Source organism: Salvia miltiorrhiza, chromosome 8 (genome assembly GCF_028751815.1).
Source record: "Salvia miltiorrhiza cultivar Shanhuang (shh) chromosome 8, IMPLAD_Smil_shh, whole genome shotgun sequence".
NCBI classification, from domain to species: Eukaryota; Viridiplantae; Streptophyta; class Magnoliopsida; order Lamiales; family Lamiaceae; genus Salvia; species Salvia miltiorrhiza.
Genome location: NC_080394.1, coordinates 55,667,920 through 55,684,911, shown reverse-complemented (window position 1 = coordinate 55,684,911; position 16,992 = coordinate 55,667,920). Strand labels below are relative to the sequence as shown.

General features: G+C 36.9%; 2 protein-coding genes and 1 pseudogene across 2 annotated transcripts; all 3 read left to right on the top strand.

Moving 5' to 3' along the window:
- The first annotated feature begins 2,979 nt into the window (after positions 1-2,979).
- Positions 2,980-5,595, top strand: LOC130998740 (putative late blight resistance protein homolog R1A-10). Its single transcript, XM_057924149.1, has one exon. It carries the CDS (start codon positions 2,980-2,982, stop codon positions 5,593-5,595), a length of 2,616 nt encoding a protein of 871 aa, XP_057780132.1.
- Positions 5,596-8,646: 3,051 nt separating this feature from the next.
- On the top strand, positions 8,647-11,563 carry LOC130999332 (putative pentatricopeptide repeat-containing protein At1g12700, mitochondrial; annotated as a pseudogene).
- A 2,263-nt stretch (positions 11,564-13,826) lies between these two features.
- On the top strand, positions 13,827-16,776 carry LOC130999308 (putative late blight resistance protein homolog R1B-16). The gene has a single exon (XM_057924823.1). The coding sequence runs from the start codon at positions 13,922-13,924 to the stop codon at positions 16,649-16,651; it is 2,730 nt and encodes a 909-aa protein (XP_057780806.1). The 5' UTR covers positions 13,827-13,921; the 3' UTR covers positions 16,652-16,776.
- Positions 16,777-16,992: the final 216 nt, after the last annotated feature.

Sequence of the window (16,992 nt, the reverse complement as noted above, 5' to 3'; positions counted from 1 at the left end):
ATAATTGGTTAATAATCTCGACAAAATTTACACGAATAATCATCTCGTTAGTTACTCCAAAATATCTCTATCCTTAAAAACTTCTGGATTGAATGCAATATGCAATGTACTCCCTCCGTCCCATGAAGCAAGACCAAGTTCTTTTCGGTACGAGAATTAAGAAATTGGTATTTTGTGTGTTACGTGTGGTGATGAAAAGGTGAAAAGGTGAATAAAGAGTAAATTTTTTGCTACTTGTCTTGCTTCGTGGGACAGACCAAAAAGGAAACTTGATCTTGCTTCATGGGACAGAGGGAGTATATTGCAATTTTTTTCTTTTCATTATATCAATTTTTATTATTGTAATTTTTTTATTTTTTCAATATACATTTCAAATATATTAAGTTAAAACTAATTTTTTTTAATTATATTTATAAATATGATAATTGAATTGATATCAATTTTATATAAATATAAAAGTTCAAAGTTTCCCGTGCATTGCACGGTGTGCAAATGCTAGTACTCCCTCCGTCCGCGAATTAAAGCCCCATTTACTGTTGGGCACGGAGACTAAGAAAGCTGAAAAAGGTGTTGTAGGTAAAAGATAAGGATAGTTGTTTACTTTTTGCTAATCTTTACTTAAGAGAATGCTTTTACTTTATTGACTTTAAGCTTTTCATTTAATTTTATGTTTCAATTTAAGTCTTAATTTTATGTTTCATTGATTAAATCATTTCCATATTTTCATGCCGGAAAGTCGTTTTGCGCATTTCACTAAATCATTTCCATATTTTCATCATTGTCATGTGCATTTCATTTCCTTTCGCACGCCAACAAATTTACTTTTCCGACACGGATTCAAAACTCCAAAATTCATTCATTTCTTTACATATTTGTACTGAATTTGTCAAGAAAATGTACTACGCTTAATTAAACATACGAAAAGAATCACAAGAGAAGATAGAAACAACAATGGCTTAGGCTACACCTACCCAATTACACTAATAATCCCCATTAACAATTTAAAAAAAAAAAAAGAAAGAAGCATACCTGCAAAATTAAATAATATCCGAGCAATTAATGAATGACGATCTCAATAATCGGGCATAAGCTGGCTGATCTTGCCTTCATCGTTTTCCGATTTCTTATCAGTGACTCTCAACCAAACGCAGACAGCGGTGAAGCTGAGGACCAAGCTGAGAAGGCCGCTGCCGAGCCCGATCCCGACGATGGCCAGAACGGAGAGGCCGCTGCTCTTCCCCGCGTAGGAGCTCGCATTGAAGCGGGGCAGGTTACCGCTCCGATTCAGAGAGAGGGAGACGAGCCGCTTCAGTATCCGGCAGCAACCACGGCGCCGCTTCAGATACCGACGTCGTTTTCTCCGATTCAGAGATAGGAAGGTGCGGCGGCTCGATTTCAGCCAGCAACTACGGCGCCAATTCACAGAGATCAGAGGCCGGGGTTTCCGGCACAATCGATTCAGTTTCAAAGGGATGATCCATGGAGTAACACAACAATGGTAGATTTAGGAAGAACAAGAGGGTTTGGTAGAGAGAGAGAGGCAACTGCGAAATGTGGAATTCTCTAGAATTCCATTTGATAGACATAAATTTATTTTGCATTAATTAAGGATGAATACTTAAATCTATAATTAAGTAGGTTAAAAAATGAGAATGGATAATTAATGGCAAAGGGTAGTTATTTTAGATAAAGTAGGAGGGTAAAAGGGTACAAAAAGGCAAATGGGGCTTTAATTCGCGGACAAATATTTAGAGGCAAATGGGGCTTTAATTCGCGGACGGAGGGACTATTACTTTAAACCTCAAATTATTTTTACACTATCAACTATATCCTTAATTATAGATTTTTTTTACAACCCTTGAATTATTAATTTTGTATCAATTGCACCACTCGTCTATTTTTTTTTTGCTCTGAAAATTTGACGTGGCTGCCGGATGGCTATGATTATTTTCTTTTAATTATTTGCTCAAATATTTAACATACGGAGAAATGCAATTCTATATTTTTTCAAGTCATTTACTTAGCTAATTAGTATTCACATTTTAATAATTGGTCAAAATAATTTTTTTAGTAAAAATAATTTTTTTTAGAGAATAAAACTATTTATTTAGTCAACTAATGAATTGATCAAATTTATTTGGAAGTGCAAATACTTGAAATATGGAAAATACACATTGTATCTAATCATTTTATATATGTCCTCTAGTAGGCATAGACTACTATAAATTTGATGTGGGATTGGATAAAAAATAATTAAAATGAGGACTTGAGATGAATAAAATTAAAAAATAGAGAAAATCATATAATAATGACAATTTTTTCTAAGGGGATACATCAGTTTAAAAATTTATGTTTCAAAAATTATAAAAATCTAGCAAATATTTTCTAATTATTTGCTCAAATATTTAACATATGGAGAAATGTAATTCTACAATTCTTCAAATTACGTCAACTTATAATTTTGTGAACTTAAATATTTTCTAATTAAAAAAATGAATTACTAGCCAATTAGCATTGACGTTTTATTAATTGATAAAAATAAAACTATTTATTTGGTCAACTAATTAATCTACCAAATTTAATTGAAGGTGCAAAATAATTGAGGGATGGAGAAATATACATTATATCTAATTCTTTTATATGTGTTCTCTAGTAGTCATTGATTATTATAAATTCAATGTGGGATGAGAGAATGTATAGATTAGAATGATTAAATAAGGATTTAAGATAAATTAGAATAGAGAATAGAGAATAGATAATAGATAATAGAGGATGTGCCACATAAGATCTTGAATTAAGGGGAGTCCTGGAATATGTAATCTATTAAATAATAGATAGATGACAGCAAGGACTGTCCAGAAATTTATTTATTTATTTATTTTTAGCAGACTCCGTCAAAGTCTTGGGCAACTCAGTATAACCATCCTTCAGATTCATCGAATTTCAATTGCAGTCTGCTGCTTAATCGAAGGATTTGAGATGGCAGCTTATGCAGCTCTGGTTTCTGTGATGAACATTATTGAGCAGATGATGAGCCATCCTCGCGTTTCAACTGTATTCGACAAGAAACAGATTGAATCCATTGGGGAAAAGGCTGATGGCTTGCTCGACTTGATTACCAACAGTAATATTGATGGAGGTAGCAAAGAAGCATCAGATCTGGAGAGTCAAATCGCATCTGCAGCTCACGCAGCTGAAGATGTGATTGAATCACACATTGTCGATCAAATTCAAGCTGGATCCAGTCAACCGAGTCATGGATGCTCTGTGTTGGATCTGCAACAAATAATTGAAGAAATGGATGGTATCATGATCAAGGGTGCTGAACTCAAGGAGAAATGGCGAGCAAGAGAGGAGCAAGCTACACATGGTGACGTGGATGTTGTGGAGGAGCAACAACCTCTTACCACCACCAGAAAGGCTTCTCCGGTGGGACTCGAAGATGACGTGATGCACATCATGCACAAGCTCACCACGCATCAACCCGAGCAGCACGTCATCTCGATTGTTGGGATGGGCGGCACGGGTAAGACCACGCTTGCCCTAAATGTTTATGAAAATTCACTCATCAAGGGACACTTTGATATTCGTGCTTGGGCTACTGTATCTCAACAATACAGTGCACAAGAAATCTTTTCAAAACTTCTCTCTAGCATAGGGCAAAGTGGAAGTGGAAATGATTTAGGGCTAAAGTTGCATCAAACTTTATCGGGTAGAAGATATCTGATTGTATTAGATGACATATGGAGTATTGAAGCTTGGGATGAAGTGAGGCTTTACTTTCCTGATATTGGAAATAGAAGTCGGATCGTTTTAACTACTAGGTTGTCTGATGTGGCTAGTGGTTGTGGCTCTAGTTCTTGCATCACCATGAAACCTTTAGATGAGGATCAAAGTTGGGTGTTGTTTTGCAGAAGTGCTTTCCAGCAAGAACATTGCCCTTATCCTCAACTAGAAAATGTGGGAAATGAGATTGTTAGATTGTGCAGAGGACTACCCTTGTCAATTGTTGTGATTGGAGGGTTTCTTCTCAAATCGCCTAGGACTGTAGCATTCTGGGAGGATGTTGCCAAGAATGTTCCCAATTCAGTGGAGAAGCAAGAGATCTTAGATGTGTTATCTTTAAGCTATAGTCACTTGCCCCCTCATCTGAAACCATGTTTTCTTTATATGGGGATTTTCCGGGAGGACAGTGAGATTCGTGCATCCCGAATCATCAAACTTTGGGTTGCTGAAGGATTTATCAAACCGAAGAGAGCCCAAATGTTAGAAGAGATTGCAGAGGGGTACTTGAATGACTTAGTCGACAGGAATCTTGTTCTTGTTGGCAGACATCGATCTAATGGGAAGATTAGGTCTTGTCGACTTCACGATCTGATAAGAGATCTGTGCTTGAAAGTCTCTGAGAAAGGCAAGTTCTTCTATGCCAAGAGGGCACTTGACAACATGAGTAAGGAGCGTCGGTTCATATGTCATGACTTCATCAAGAGTGAAGATGTTCATGAGATGTCTGATGCTCTGATGTCAGCGCAGCTTCTTCGTTCTCTGGTATCCAGCACATGGTGGAAGCTGCCGGTTGTGTTTAAGTTGTTGAGGGTTTTGACTACGGCTAGCGACTGTTCCGCGGAGGATATAATTCAGAACTTGAACCTGCGGTACCTTAGTTTCCAACCTTTGTACTCCATCTTGACCTTGGTAAGGCTTCCTTCTTCAATATCCTTCATTTGGAACCTGCAAACATTGTCAATTAATGCGAAACTTGTCGTTGCACCAATTGAAATTTGGAGCTTGTCACAACTTAGGCATGTGGAGTGCAAACGGATTTATCTTCCCCATCCTCCTCCTTCTCCAAATGACTGTGTTGTCATGGGAAACTTACAGACACTGATAAAAGCAGTAAATTTGAGGTTGAGTGAGGAGGTGTGTAAGAGAATTCCCAACACCAACAAATTGCATCTAATCTACAATGATAAGTTGGAGGGCTATGATGATTGCTTGTTCGACCATCTCCACAATCTTGGAAGCTTACATAAACTTCAATCACTAGAGCTAGTTTCCACCTCTGCTAACTCCTCATGCAATGCAGATAGGCTTAAGTGTGCATTTCCGGTATCTCTGAAGAAGCTGTCACTGAAAAACTGCAGTCTTGACTGGAATGATCTAACAATCATCGGTTCTGCACCCCAATTAGAAGCTCTCAAGCTAGATAATTCCGTCAAGGGACAGAACTGGAGTCTGGTTAATGGGGAGTTTCTCCGCCTTAGATTCTTGAGCATTATCCAATGTGATCTGAGATGTTGGGATGCAGACAGCTCCCATTTCCCAGTTCTGGAGAAGCTTAGACTTGAGGGATTGATGCACTTGGAAGAGATCCCTTTGGATATTGGAGAAATTCCGACACTTGAAATCATCAGCGTTGTTGAATGCAGCGAGTCTGCTGGAATTTGCGCAAAGAAAATAAAGGAAGAACAAGAGAGTCTAGGAAATGAGGGCCTTCAAGTTCAAATACCATCAAGGAGACTTATCCAGATGGCACAACTCATTGTGAGTCTAAGAAAAGCCTTTGGTAGTGCCGGCGAAACATATTATCTCTAAGATTGATGGCAATTATCGTAAAGGAAATGAAATTGTAAATTTTGCTGTGTGTTGATTTTATATTTGGTATGAACGGCAAAGTTAATAAAAAATCCCTTCTTTCTTCCTAAAGTTCATCACATATATCACACCAACATTCTCTTACACTTGTTCCCCAAAAAATCATTCTCTCCTTGAAGTTGCGTCCATTACGTTCTTCTTTGAAAGCAACACAAACATAAAAACACTATGTTTGTGTTGCTTTCGAAGAAGAAATGTTTAATGGAACAATGGTTGAGATTCATTTGAGATATTTCTAGGGTGAGATTAAAGCAAGTTTACTGCAATAAATCACAGATCTGCACAATACAGAAAAACTTCCACTTACAATCTTGTAGCTAAAAAATCACAACCGACCATGGAAATCAGATGTTTTTTTTTTGCATTTATTTCAGTACCAGCAATAGAGATGGAACAAGTTGCTGGAGCCACAATACTTCCAGTTCCTCGTGTATAATTTTACAGACAAAAATGCATGGAGAGAAAGAAAGAAGTAATCAATGTAACATGGCTGCTGCATATCACAAAGTGAGCAAAACGTTGCATCGGAGATTCAAGAAAGAACTTTGGAGGATCGAAGGGAAAAAAATCAAGACCATCAAAGTTTGTTTCTTCTAGAAGAGAGAAATAATCATTAGATATGCCGGTTGCCTTTAAAAATGCAGCTCCAGTGAGAAAAATATATAGGATAGCTCAAGAAGAAAAGTAAATTCATCAAATTATATATGTTGCTTCCTTTCTGGTAGATTAAGCTCTTGACAAGACTCACCGAGTCACTTCAAACTTCATGTTACTTGTTAACAACATGAAATGCTATCTATTTGTTAGCAAATTTCCTTTCCTTTCCATCAAAGTAACCACTTCATACATCAAGTGCATATGCAAAACCATGGCATTTACAGATTTCATATATCAAGTTATTGAACAATATATATATATATGCATATATGGAACAGGATTTGTTTTAACAATGAAAAGAAAAGAAAGGTAGAGTCTTTAATTCTTGTCTCTGCTTTTGAACTGGTGGTGTGTCGAGTCGAGTCTGAGGAGTAGTGGAACGTCGCTGCTAGTTCATCGGCAATGGCGGCTTTTGCTGCTGATTCGCCGGAGTTGAGAGATTTATTTAAAATGTTTGGGCCTTTATTAAATCTGGGCTATTCTCCTTTTTTGTTAATTGAAATGGGCTGTTTTAATTAATCATGTGGGCTGCCATTTTATTTTATTTTAAAAAAGGCCCTTTTTTAGTTTAATTGGGCCGTGCATATTCATGCTCAAATGGGCTACCTTGATTATTTAATTAAACCATCATTAGTTTAATTAATTATTTTAAAGAGTGATGCATAATAATAATATATTGTATTTATTATTATATAAATTTTATATATTTAAATGTTTGAATAATAAGGCACAAATTCGGTCATTAATTTAAATGTTTGAATAATAAGGCACAAAATCTATAACCTGATTACTTTAAAACAAAAATCTTATTTTGTGTCTATAAATATATTTAAAATTTTACTTTTATTTTTTATAAAATACATCCGTACATTTTATTTATATAGGGAAGAAAAATATATTTTTCATATCTAAAAACTTTATTTGTTTCAGTTTCGTCAATAATAATAATAATAATAATAATAATAATAATAATAATAATAATAATAATAATAATAGATAAATTATGAAATTAGCAATGCATAAATGAAAAATTTAGATAAAGAACAATAGAGGATATGGTGTTGAAATACATTAGAAATCTTTAATTATGTATTAAATTTATAATAATCTCAATCGAGTGAAGAATTCATATAAATCACCTCATTTCACATTGATTTTTTTTATAAGGTTTCATTAAAGTAAAACTTATACAAGAAGAAGCTCTTCCTCTCCAAATTAAAAATCTATATTTAATTGGCGGAATGATCGAGACTAATACAATTTGAATTGCTCCAAGCGAGATGATATAAGTACAAAAAAAAATGTAATAAAATCATAATATAAAGAAACGAAAAAAGAAACATGGATGTCATGTACGTGAGAGAGATAAAATATGGAAAATGAAAAAAAAATAGTTTTTTTTAATTAATTTTGAATCTTTAAATGATTATTTTAAATTTATTTGTTATAATTTTTATATCAAATTAAAGATCTTGACAAGATCTTTAATTTAAGATACATATTGTATATTTTTCATAAACTAAATTTAATGATATTTAGAAAAGATTTGAAATATAAAAGAAAATGAATGAGAGAGAAATTTGACGCCAAAAAAACTGCTGTTAAAACTGCATTTTAATATAAGATATAGATAATAATAATTCAAAGATATATTATTACGGAGCCAAAGTCAGGTCGTTTCTTCAAGGAAAATGGCAGCAGCAGCATTCAAATGGAACTGTCCAGAAATTTATTAATTTATATCAACATCACAAATTTTAAATGAAATTAGGTATGAATTCCTGCCAATTAATTCAATATGAACATTTGCTCCACATTTGAATTTCTCATCAGACTTTGCTGTATGGTTCTTGGCAACACAAATACCTGTTTTAATTATCAAGGATAATATTGGAAAAGAAATCCTTATCAGATCTCTTCAATAATTTAAATAGTGCTAAAACAATTTTAATAATCAGATAGTGGAGCACTTGCTGGAGCTCTAAGTTTGAAAGAATTGGAGCTAAGTTCAACCACAAAAAAAATACATACATTTGTATATAAATTCATGAACTTAACACGTATTTTTAGATGATATATATGATTCTGAGCTTGAAGCTTAAATTTGATTGGTTTATTCATTTTTTATTTTAATAAAATATATTTTTCTTTAATTAATCTCATAGTACTTCACAGGCTCAAACATAATTTGTTTAAGTTTGTAAATTATTTATTTGCAGTATTAATTTGAGCCAAACTCAGAAATTAATTATGAAAAGTCATAATCATATTTTAGAGGAGCTAAATGTGATTGCAAAAAATTATCCGAAAAACCCAACACAAAATAACAAAAAAAATCTTAAGAATTTATTAAATTGGTAGGAAATTGAGAGCTACTTTAGGAAAATAACATCATAAATTATAAAGTAGAGAATGAAATGCGTTTTCCTCTGTTCAAATGCGATTACTCTTTGAACGGCTGAGATTGGCTCAAATATAACCAGATCTACTTTACCCTTCTTCCCCAGCTAGCACTTCCAATTCCCCAAATCTCGTTTTTCACCTTTCTTCTCACAAAACCCTATCTCTCATTCTTCAACAGCGAGCTTCCCCAATTCTTCAGCTTTTAATTTCAGTGGTCACAACTACAAAACTATCCCAAGAATGAGGTCTAACCACGCCGTCATGTTTCTCGGTAGAATTTTGTCGAATTCTTCATCTAAATTCTCCACTTTTGATAATGCCACCCACCAAATTAGATGCTTCTCCTCCTATCCCAGATTCGATTTTGAATGTATACGTGAGCCCAATGATGCTGTCGCTCTATTTCGGGATATGATGAGAACAGAGCCGCTTCCTTCTATTACTGTTTTCACGAAATTGCTGAGTACTGTGGTGAAGCTGAAACAATACTCTCTTGCCCTTCATCTGATCGACGAAATGCTTCAAAGGCATGTTCCTGTAGATCACTACATATTGAGTATTGCGATTGATTGCTTCTGCCGACAGAAAAGGCCTGATTTTGGGTTTGCGATCTTAGGCAGTTTTTTCAAGCGTGGGTTCGAGCCTACTGTGGTAACCTTCAACACTCTCGTGAAAGGCCTTCTGTTTGTTGGAAGGATCCCAGAGGCAGCTAAATTGTTGGGGAAGCTGTCGGTCTACCAACAGTGCGAGCCCGATGAGTATACATATAGTACTATAATTAATGGGTTATGCAAAGCTGGAGATATTCTACAGGCGATTGATTTGCTCTGCTCATTGGAAAAAGGAAAAGGGAGCTGCAAACCCAATGTCTATGGTTACAGCATAGTCATTGATGGTCTATGCAAGGACGGAAAGGTGAATGATGCTCTCCAACTCTTCGCCACTTTGGATGATAAGGGGATTTCACCTGATGTTGTGACATATAATTCCATAATTGAGGGGTTATGCAGTATGAGAAGAATGGACGAGGCTGAAGACATGTTAAAGAAGATGATAACTGATGTGGTCTGCCCAGATGTGGTGACGTGTAATATCTTTGTGGATGCTTGGTGCAAAGATGGAAAGGTGGAAGATGCTGAGCATATGTTGGTATCTATGAAGGGGAGATTGATGTACAACCCAACATTGTCACTTATACTTCATTGATGAATGGATACTGTATGCAAGGGAAAATGGACGAAGCCGGACGCATTTTGCAATTGACAGTTAATTCTGGAATCAAGCCCAATATCATAAGCTACAATACCTTGATGAACGGGTTTTGCAAAAAGGGGCGAGTCATGAAGTTTCACGTCTTTTTACCATAATTCTCGCTCAAAGATTAAAGCGCGATGTGGTTTCTTATACCATAATGCTAGAGGCCTTATTTCGTGAAGGCAAATGTGAAGATGGCTTGAAGCTGTTCAATGAGATGGAAGCTCTACAAGTGTCTCCGAATATAAGGACTTATAATACCTTGTTGGATGGTTTGTGCGGAGCTCATCGTATTGCTGAAGCTTTTCCGGTGTTGCATACCATGAAAGATAAAGGCATCATTCCAGATATAGTAACATACAATATTCTCATTGAGGGATTGTGCAACGACAACAAAGTCAGAGAAGCAAAATGTATGTTCCACGATCTTCCATCCAAAGGTTTGCAGCCTGATGTCGTAACATATAGTATCCTCATTGGTGCACTTTGCAAAGAAGGGCAGATAGAGGAGGCTAAAGATCTGTTCCATGAGCTCCTATCCAAGGGTTTGCAGCCTAACGTCATAACTTATACAATCCTTATCGGTGCACTTTGTGAGGAAGCGCGGATAGAGGAGGCTAGGGATTTGATGACGCAAATGGTAAGCAGCGGTTGCTTGCCTAATAGTGTAACATACAATGTTTTTGTTCGAGGTCTTCTCAAAATGAACAAGATGCTTGATGCAATGCCACTGTTGGAAGAGATGGATTCAAGGGGATTCACACTTGACAAAACTGCATATTCGATGTTTATTGAAACTGTGAAATGGGAAGGTAAAGATAACGTTCTGTTTAATAAGGTTAAGAAACTCATACCAAAGGACTTCTATTCTAGTTAGGTTTTCTGTTGTGTTTGAAGGTCAAGAATTATTGCAATAGAGATTAAGGGGAAAGTACAATTGCTTATTTTGTTTATTTAATCTTTATGTTATGATGATTTAAAATGTTTCAATTTTGTAGTTGTAGGCACTGTTGGTGGGATTGTTTACTTTGATTGGGAGTTGCTCAGCTATGCACCTTGACTTGCAACTTCTGCATTCATTGTATGTGCAAATTGTAGCTACATTTAATTTAGTTTCACAATGTAAGAATTATGCATATGAATTCTTGATTGAAATCAATCAAGATCTCTGTTTTGTCTGACCTTGTGATCTTTAAGTGAGATTTGAACTCGAGACCCTCCAATACTTCCTGTGGTATCTGAGGTTCTTTGTCATCATTGAAAACTGAGTATCGAAAATAATAAGCAATTAGTTTCTTGGGGAGAAAAAAAGAAACATAGAAAAAGCATCACCTTGAAGAAGAACTGCTGCACGAAACAGTAGGAATAGGAACGAGTGATGGCAGGGATGTTAATGGGAGAGAGAGAGAGAGATGTTACTGCTAAGCTATTAATTGTTTTTCACTTGTCAATAGTTTTTAACTGCGTCCTGTTTGGGAAGCATGAAACAGATTCTAAAGGATAAGGGCAATGTTCTTGTTGGAACTTTCCTTCAAGAACTGGCAACTGCCACACATCTCGTGTTCAAGAACTTGAAAAGCAGAGATGGATGCAAGGGGCACTTGACGAAACTATTTTTTCGATGTTGATTGAACCTATGGTAAAGGAAGGTAGAGATAGTGTTCTATTTGATAAGGTTAAGAAGTACCAAAGTACATTTTATAGCTTATTTGTTTGTTTAATCTCTATGCTATCATGATTTTAAACGCTTGGATTTCGAAATGGGAGATCTCTCGCTCTTTGAAATGAGAAACTTATGCCTCTCCTGTTTACTGTTGCTTACATTTTTCTATTTAGTGTGGCTTGGCTGTTGTTGTCCAAGTAGAATTCATTTGAGACTTAGGAGGTGATTGGTATGATGGAATAAAATGAGGGTGGAATGGAATGAAGGTAGGAATGGAATGAAGGGGGGAAAGGAATGACAAACCTTGGTGATTCCTTTGCTTGGTATGCATAAGGAATACAAAAGGAATGGAATTGTAATTTCTTGTTTGATTCCATTCCTATGATTGGTAGCTAAAATAAATTCTAGGAATGGAATGAAATTATTTTGTTTTACTAAATTAACATGACATATTGCAAAACAGAACAATGCATATTATAAAACTGAAACATGCATCTCGAGTTAATGAAGCTTGGAAAAAAATGATTTTTCGACAAAAAAAATAATAATGAAAAAAATTATTGGGCGGTGGGTGGAGTGGGGGTGACGAAAAAAAAAATTGGAAAGGGGGGGAGCGGGTAGAGGGTGGGTGGGGTGTGGGTGTGGCAAGAAAAAATTTTAAAAATTTTGGAGGGTGGGGTGTAATACCTTAATCCAATTTAGTTTTAAATTTTATAAAATATATTATATATAAAATATTTAAATAATATATATATATATGGGTCGGTTCGGTTCGGTTCCCGACCGACCCATTGGCAGAGAACCGAAAACCGAACCATTTTTTCCTATACCGAACCGAATAAAAAAATATCGGTTTGATCGATTTTTTTGGTTCGGTTCGATTTTTGTTCACCCCTACCCACAAACTTTCATTCTTGTTTCAAAATACATAATAAATCACTTTTTTCGAAATTTCCGATAGTGTGATTTTTCGGCGAATTTTTTAAATGACGTGGCGCCGAACTTGATCAAAATCAGTCATCGTGGAAAATTCCAAAAAAATGATTTATTATAAATTTTGAAACAAGAATAAAAGATTGTGGGAAAAACCAAAACTTAGAAATTTATTATGATTTTATACCAAATTTACCATTTTTTTTATTGCATGTTCAGGTTCACCAGCAAACTTTTCCCTAAGAACTGGATCTTGAGTTGCAATACCAATGGGACATGTGTCTTTGTGGCATTTCTGCATTATGATGGATGGGTGTGGGTGTGGCTGGGGTGGGGGTGGTGAGTAAATTAAAAAAAAAATTGTGTGGATGGGGAGATAAATTTAAAAAAAGAAAAAAAAATTGAAGGTTGGGGTGGCAAGAAAAACTAAAAAAAAAAGTTAATTTTTTTTGGGTTGGTTAAGGGGTGGCGAGATAAATTAAAAAAAAATAAAATGTTGGAGGGTGGGTGGCAGGTGGGGAGGGGAGAAACATAAAAAAAATTGGGGGGGGAGGGGTGGGTGAGGTGTGGGGGGTGACGAGAAAACTTAAAAAAAATGGGGGGTGGGATGGCAAGAAAATTTTTTAAAAAAATAAAAAATATTTTTTTTGGGTGGAGGGGGTGGAGTGGGGTGGGGTGGAGTGGGGGGAGGGGGTGTAAGTAGGGGTGGGGTGGGGTGGGGGTGCAAATTATATAAGGATAATTTTGTCAAAACCTAAATTTAGGTGAATTAGAAATGGAATGGAATGGGTAATACCATGTTGGAGGGAAGGAATGATGATTCCTATATGTAAAGGAATGGTGATTCCTTTAAGAATGGTGATTCCTAAAATAAAATTATACCAAGCATAGGAATGGAATGGAGGTAGGAATCACCATTCCATTCCCACCTCCATTCCATCATACCAATCAACTCCTTAGAGCTTATATTATGAGATGCATAGTGCCATAATTCATTAATTTAATTGACATGTTGAATTTATCTGGATTCAAAATACTGCACAAGGTCAGCTCGTTTCTTCAAGGAAAATGACAGCAAGGGCATTCAAATATAATTGACATGTTGAATTTATTAGCAATTCCTGCCAAATACAATCACTTATTCAGATCTCTTCAATTTCTAAAAGAATTTTAATAATTAGATTGTGGAGCACAGGCTGGCGCTGCATGTTGAACAGATTAAAATAAAACGACTTTATTTATTTATTTATTTATGTTTAGAAGACTCCGTCAAAGTCTTGGGGGCAACTCAGTATAACCATCGTTCAGATTCATCGAATTTCAGTTACAGTCTGCTGCTTAATCGAAGGATTTGCGATGGCAGCTTATGCAGCTCTGGTTTCTGTGATGAACATCATTGAGCAGATGATGAGCCATACTCGCCTTTCAACTGTATTCGACAAGAAACAGATTGAATCCCTTGGGGAAAAGGTTGATGCCTTGCTCGACTTGATAACCAACCCTACTATTGATGGAGGTAGCAAAGAAGCATCAGATCTGGAGAAACAAATCGCATCTGCAGCTCACGCAGCTGAAGATGTGATTGAATCACACATTGTCGATCAACTTCATCCTGAGAAGAAGCAAGCACCGATCAACTTCATACTGCGGCTCTGGCATCGGAGAAATCGACCCAGTCATAGATGCTCGTTGTTGGAACTGCAACAAATAATTGAAGTCATGGATGGTATCATGAGAAAGGGTGCTGAGCTCATGGAGAAATGGCGAGCGAGAGAGGAGCAAGCTGCACATGGTGACATGGATGTTGTGGAGGAGAAACAACCTCTCACCACCACCACCGGAAAGGCTTCTCCGGTGGGACTCGAAGACGACGTGATCCACATCATGGACAAGCTCACCATACATCAACCCAAGCAGCAAATCATCTCGATTGTTGGGATGGGCGGCATGGGTAAGACCACGCTTGCTCTAAATGTTTATGAAAATTCATTCATCAAGGAACACTTTGACATTCGTGCTTGGGCTACTGTATCTCAACAATACAGTGCAAAAGAAATATTTTCAAAACTTCTCTCGGGCATAGGGCAAAGTGGAAGTGGAAATGATTTAGGGCTAAAGTTGCATCAGACTTTATGTGGTAGAAGATATCTGATTGTATTAGATGACATATGGAGTGTCGAAGCTTGGGATGAGGTGAGGCTTTACTTTCCTGATAATGGGAATGGAAGTCGGATCGTTTTAACTACTAGGTTGTCGGATGTGGCCAGTGATTGTGGCTCTAGTTCTTGCATCACCATGAAACCTTTAAAAAAGGATCTAAGTTGGGTGTTGTTTTGCAGAAACGCTTTCCAGCAAGACCATTGCCCTTATCCTCAACTAGAAATTGTGGGAAATGAGATTGTTAGATTGTGCAGAGGACTACCCTTGTCAATTGTTGTGATTGGAGGGTTTCTTCTCAAATCGCCTAGGACTGTAGGATTCTGGGAGGATGTTGCCGAGAATATAAAATCAATCCCCAATTCAATGGAGAAGCAAGAGATCTTAGATGTGTTATCTTTAAGCTATAATCACTTGCCCCCTCATCTGAAACCATGTTTTCTTTATATGGGGATTTTCCGGGAGGACCGTGAGATTCGTGCATCACGAATCATCAAACTTTGGGTTGCTGAAGGATTTATCAAACCGAAGAGAGCCCAAATGTTAGAAGAGATTGCAGAGGGGTACTTGAATGACTTAGTTGACAGGAATCTTGTTCTTGTTGGCAGATATCGATATAATGGGAAGATTAGGTCTTGTCGACTTCACGATCTGATAAGAGATCTGTGCTTGAAAGTCTCTGAGAAAGGCAGGTTCTTCTATGCCAAGAGGGCACTCGACAACATGACTAAGGAGCGTCGCTTCATATGTCATGACTTCATCAAGAGTGATGATGTTCCTGAGATGTCTGATGCTCTGAAATCAGCACAGCTTCTTCGTTCTCTAGTATGCAGAGGGTTCAAGCTGCCGGTTGTGTTCAAGTTATTGAGAGTTTTGACTGTGGTTAGCGACTGTTCCGCGGAAGATGTAATGCAGAACTTGAACCTGCGGTGCCTTACTTTCCGACCTTCGTACTCCTCCTTGGTTTGGCTTCCTTCTTCAATATCCTTCATTTGGAACCTGCAAACATTGACAATTAATGCGAAACTTGTCGTTGCACCAATTGAAATTTGGAGCTTGTCACAACTTAGGCATGTGGAGTGCACACGGATTAATCTTCCCCATCCTCCTCCTTCTCCAAATGACTGTGTTGTCATGGGAAACTTACAGACACTGATAAAAACAGTAAATTTGAGGTTGAGTGAGGAGGTGTGTAAGAGAATTCCCAACACCAACAAATTGCATCTAATCTACGATAAAGAGTTGGAGGGATATGATTATTTCTTGTTCGACCATCTCCACAATCTTGGCAGCCTACATAAACTTCAATCACTAAAGCTAGTAGTTTCCACCTTTCCCAACTCATGCAATGCAGATCAGCTCAAGTGTGCATTTCCGGTATCTCTGAAGAAGCTGTCACTGAAAAACTGCAGTCTTGTCTGGAATGATCTGACAATCATCGGTTCTTTGCCCCAATTAGAAGCTCTCGAGCTAGTTGATTCCGTCAAGGGACAGAAGTGGAGTCCAGTTAACGGGGAGTTTCTCCGCCTTAGATTCTTGAGCATTATCAGTTGTAATCTGAGATGTTGGGATGCAGACAGCTCCCATTTCCCAGTTTTGGAGAAGCTTAGACTTGAAGGATTGAAGCACTTGGAAGCGATCCCTTTGGATATTGGGGAAATTCCGACGCTTGAAGTTATCAGTGTGGTTGTATGCAGTGAGTCTGCTGAGATTTCGGCGATGAAAATAAAGGAAGAAGAAGAGAGTGTAGGAAATGAGGGCCTTCAATTCCAAATATCATCAAGGAAACATATCCCGAAGACACGTACCGCCGCCAAGAGAGACTATGAAGAACAACAAATAACATCAACAGAAAAATTTTGGCGCTGGACTGAGGCAGTCAAGACAGTTAATTTCAAAATGCCGTCAGGGCCAACAGATTATCTCTAAGATTGATAGTAGGAAATGAAATTGTAAATTTTGCTGTGTGTTTCTTTCTTGAGGTGGTCTCCTGTACACTCGGATTGTACCATACTCGAATCCTGACCTAGCTGAACTATTCTGACCCGTTTTATCTTGGAATGACACTAACACAAACCAACACTTTTTTGTTTTACAAATGATACTATCATGTTATATAAATAACATTATCTCGAAAATACACTAACACAATATTGAAATGACAATAACACTATATCGAAATTGTTGGGTATTATTGCGGCACGTCGTCGTCCACGTGCTCGTTAGCACGAAGCCAACGAGCTCTTCAAGCTTTGGAGGGAGAGAGCAGC

What these genes read in the sequence shown, in the direction of transcription:
- LOC130998740 (XM_057924149.1), top strand. Translation starts at nt 2,980, where the DNA reads ATGGCAGCTTATGCAGCTCTGGTTTCTGTGATGAACATTATTGAGCAG.
- LOC130999308 (XM_057924823.1), top strand. Translation starts at nt 13,922, where the DNA reads ATGGCAGCTTATGCAGCTCTGGTTTCTGTGATGAACATCATTGAGCAG.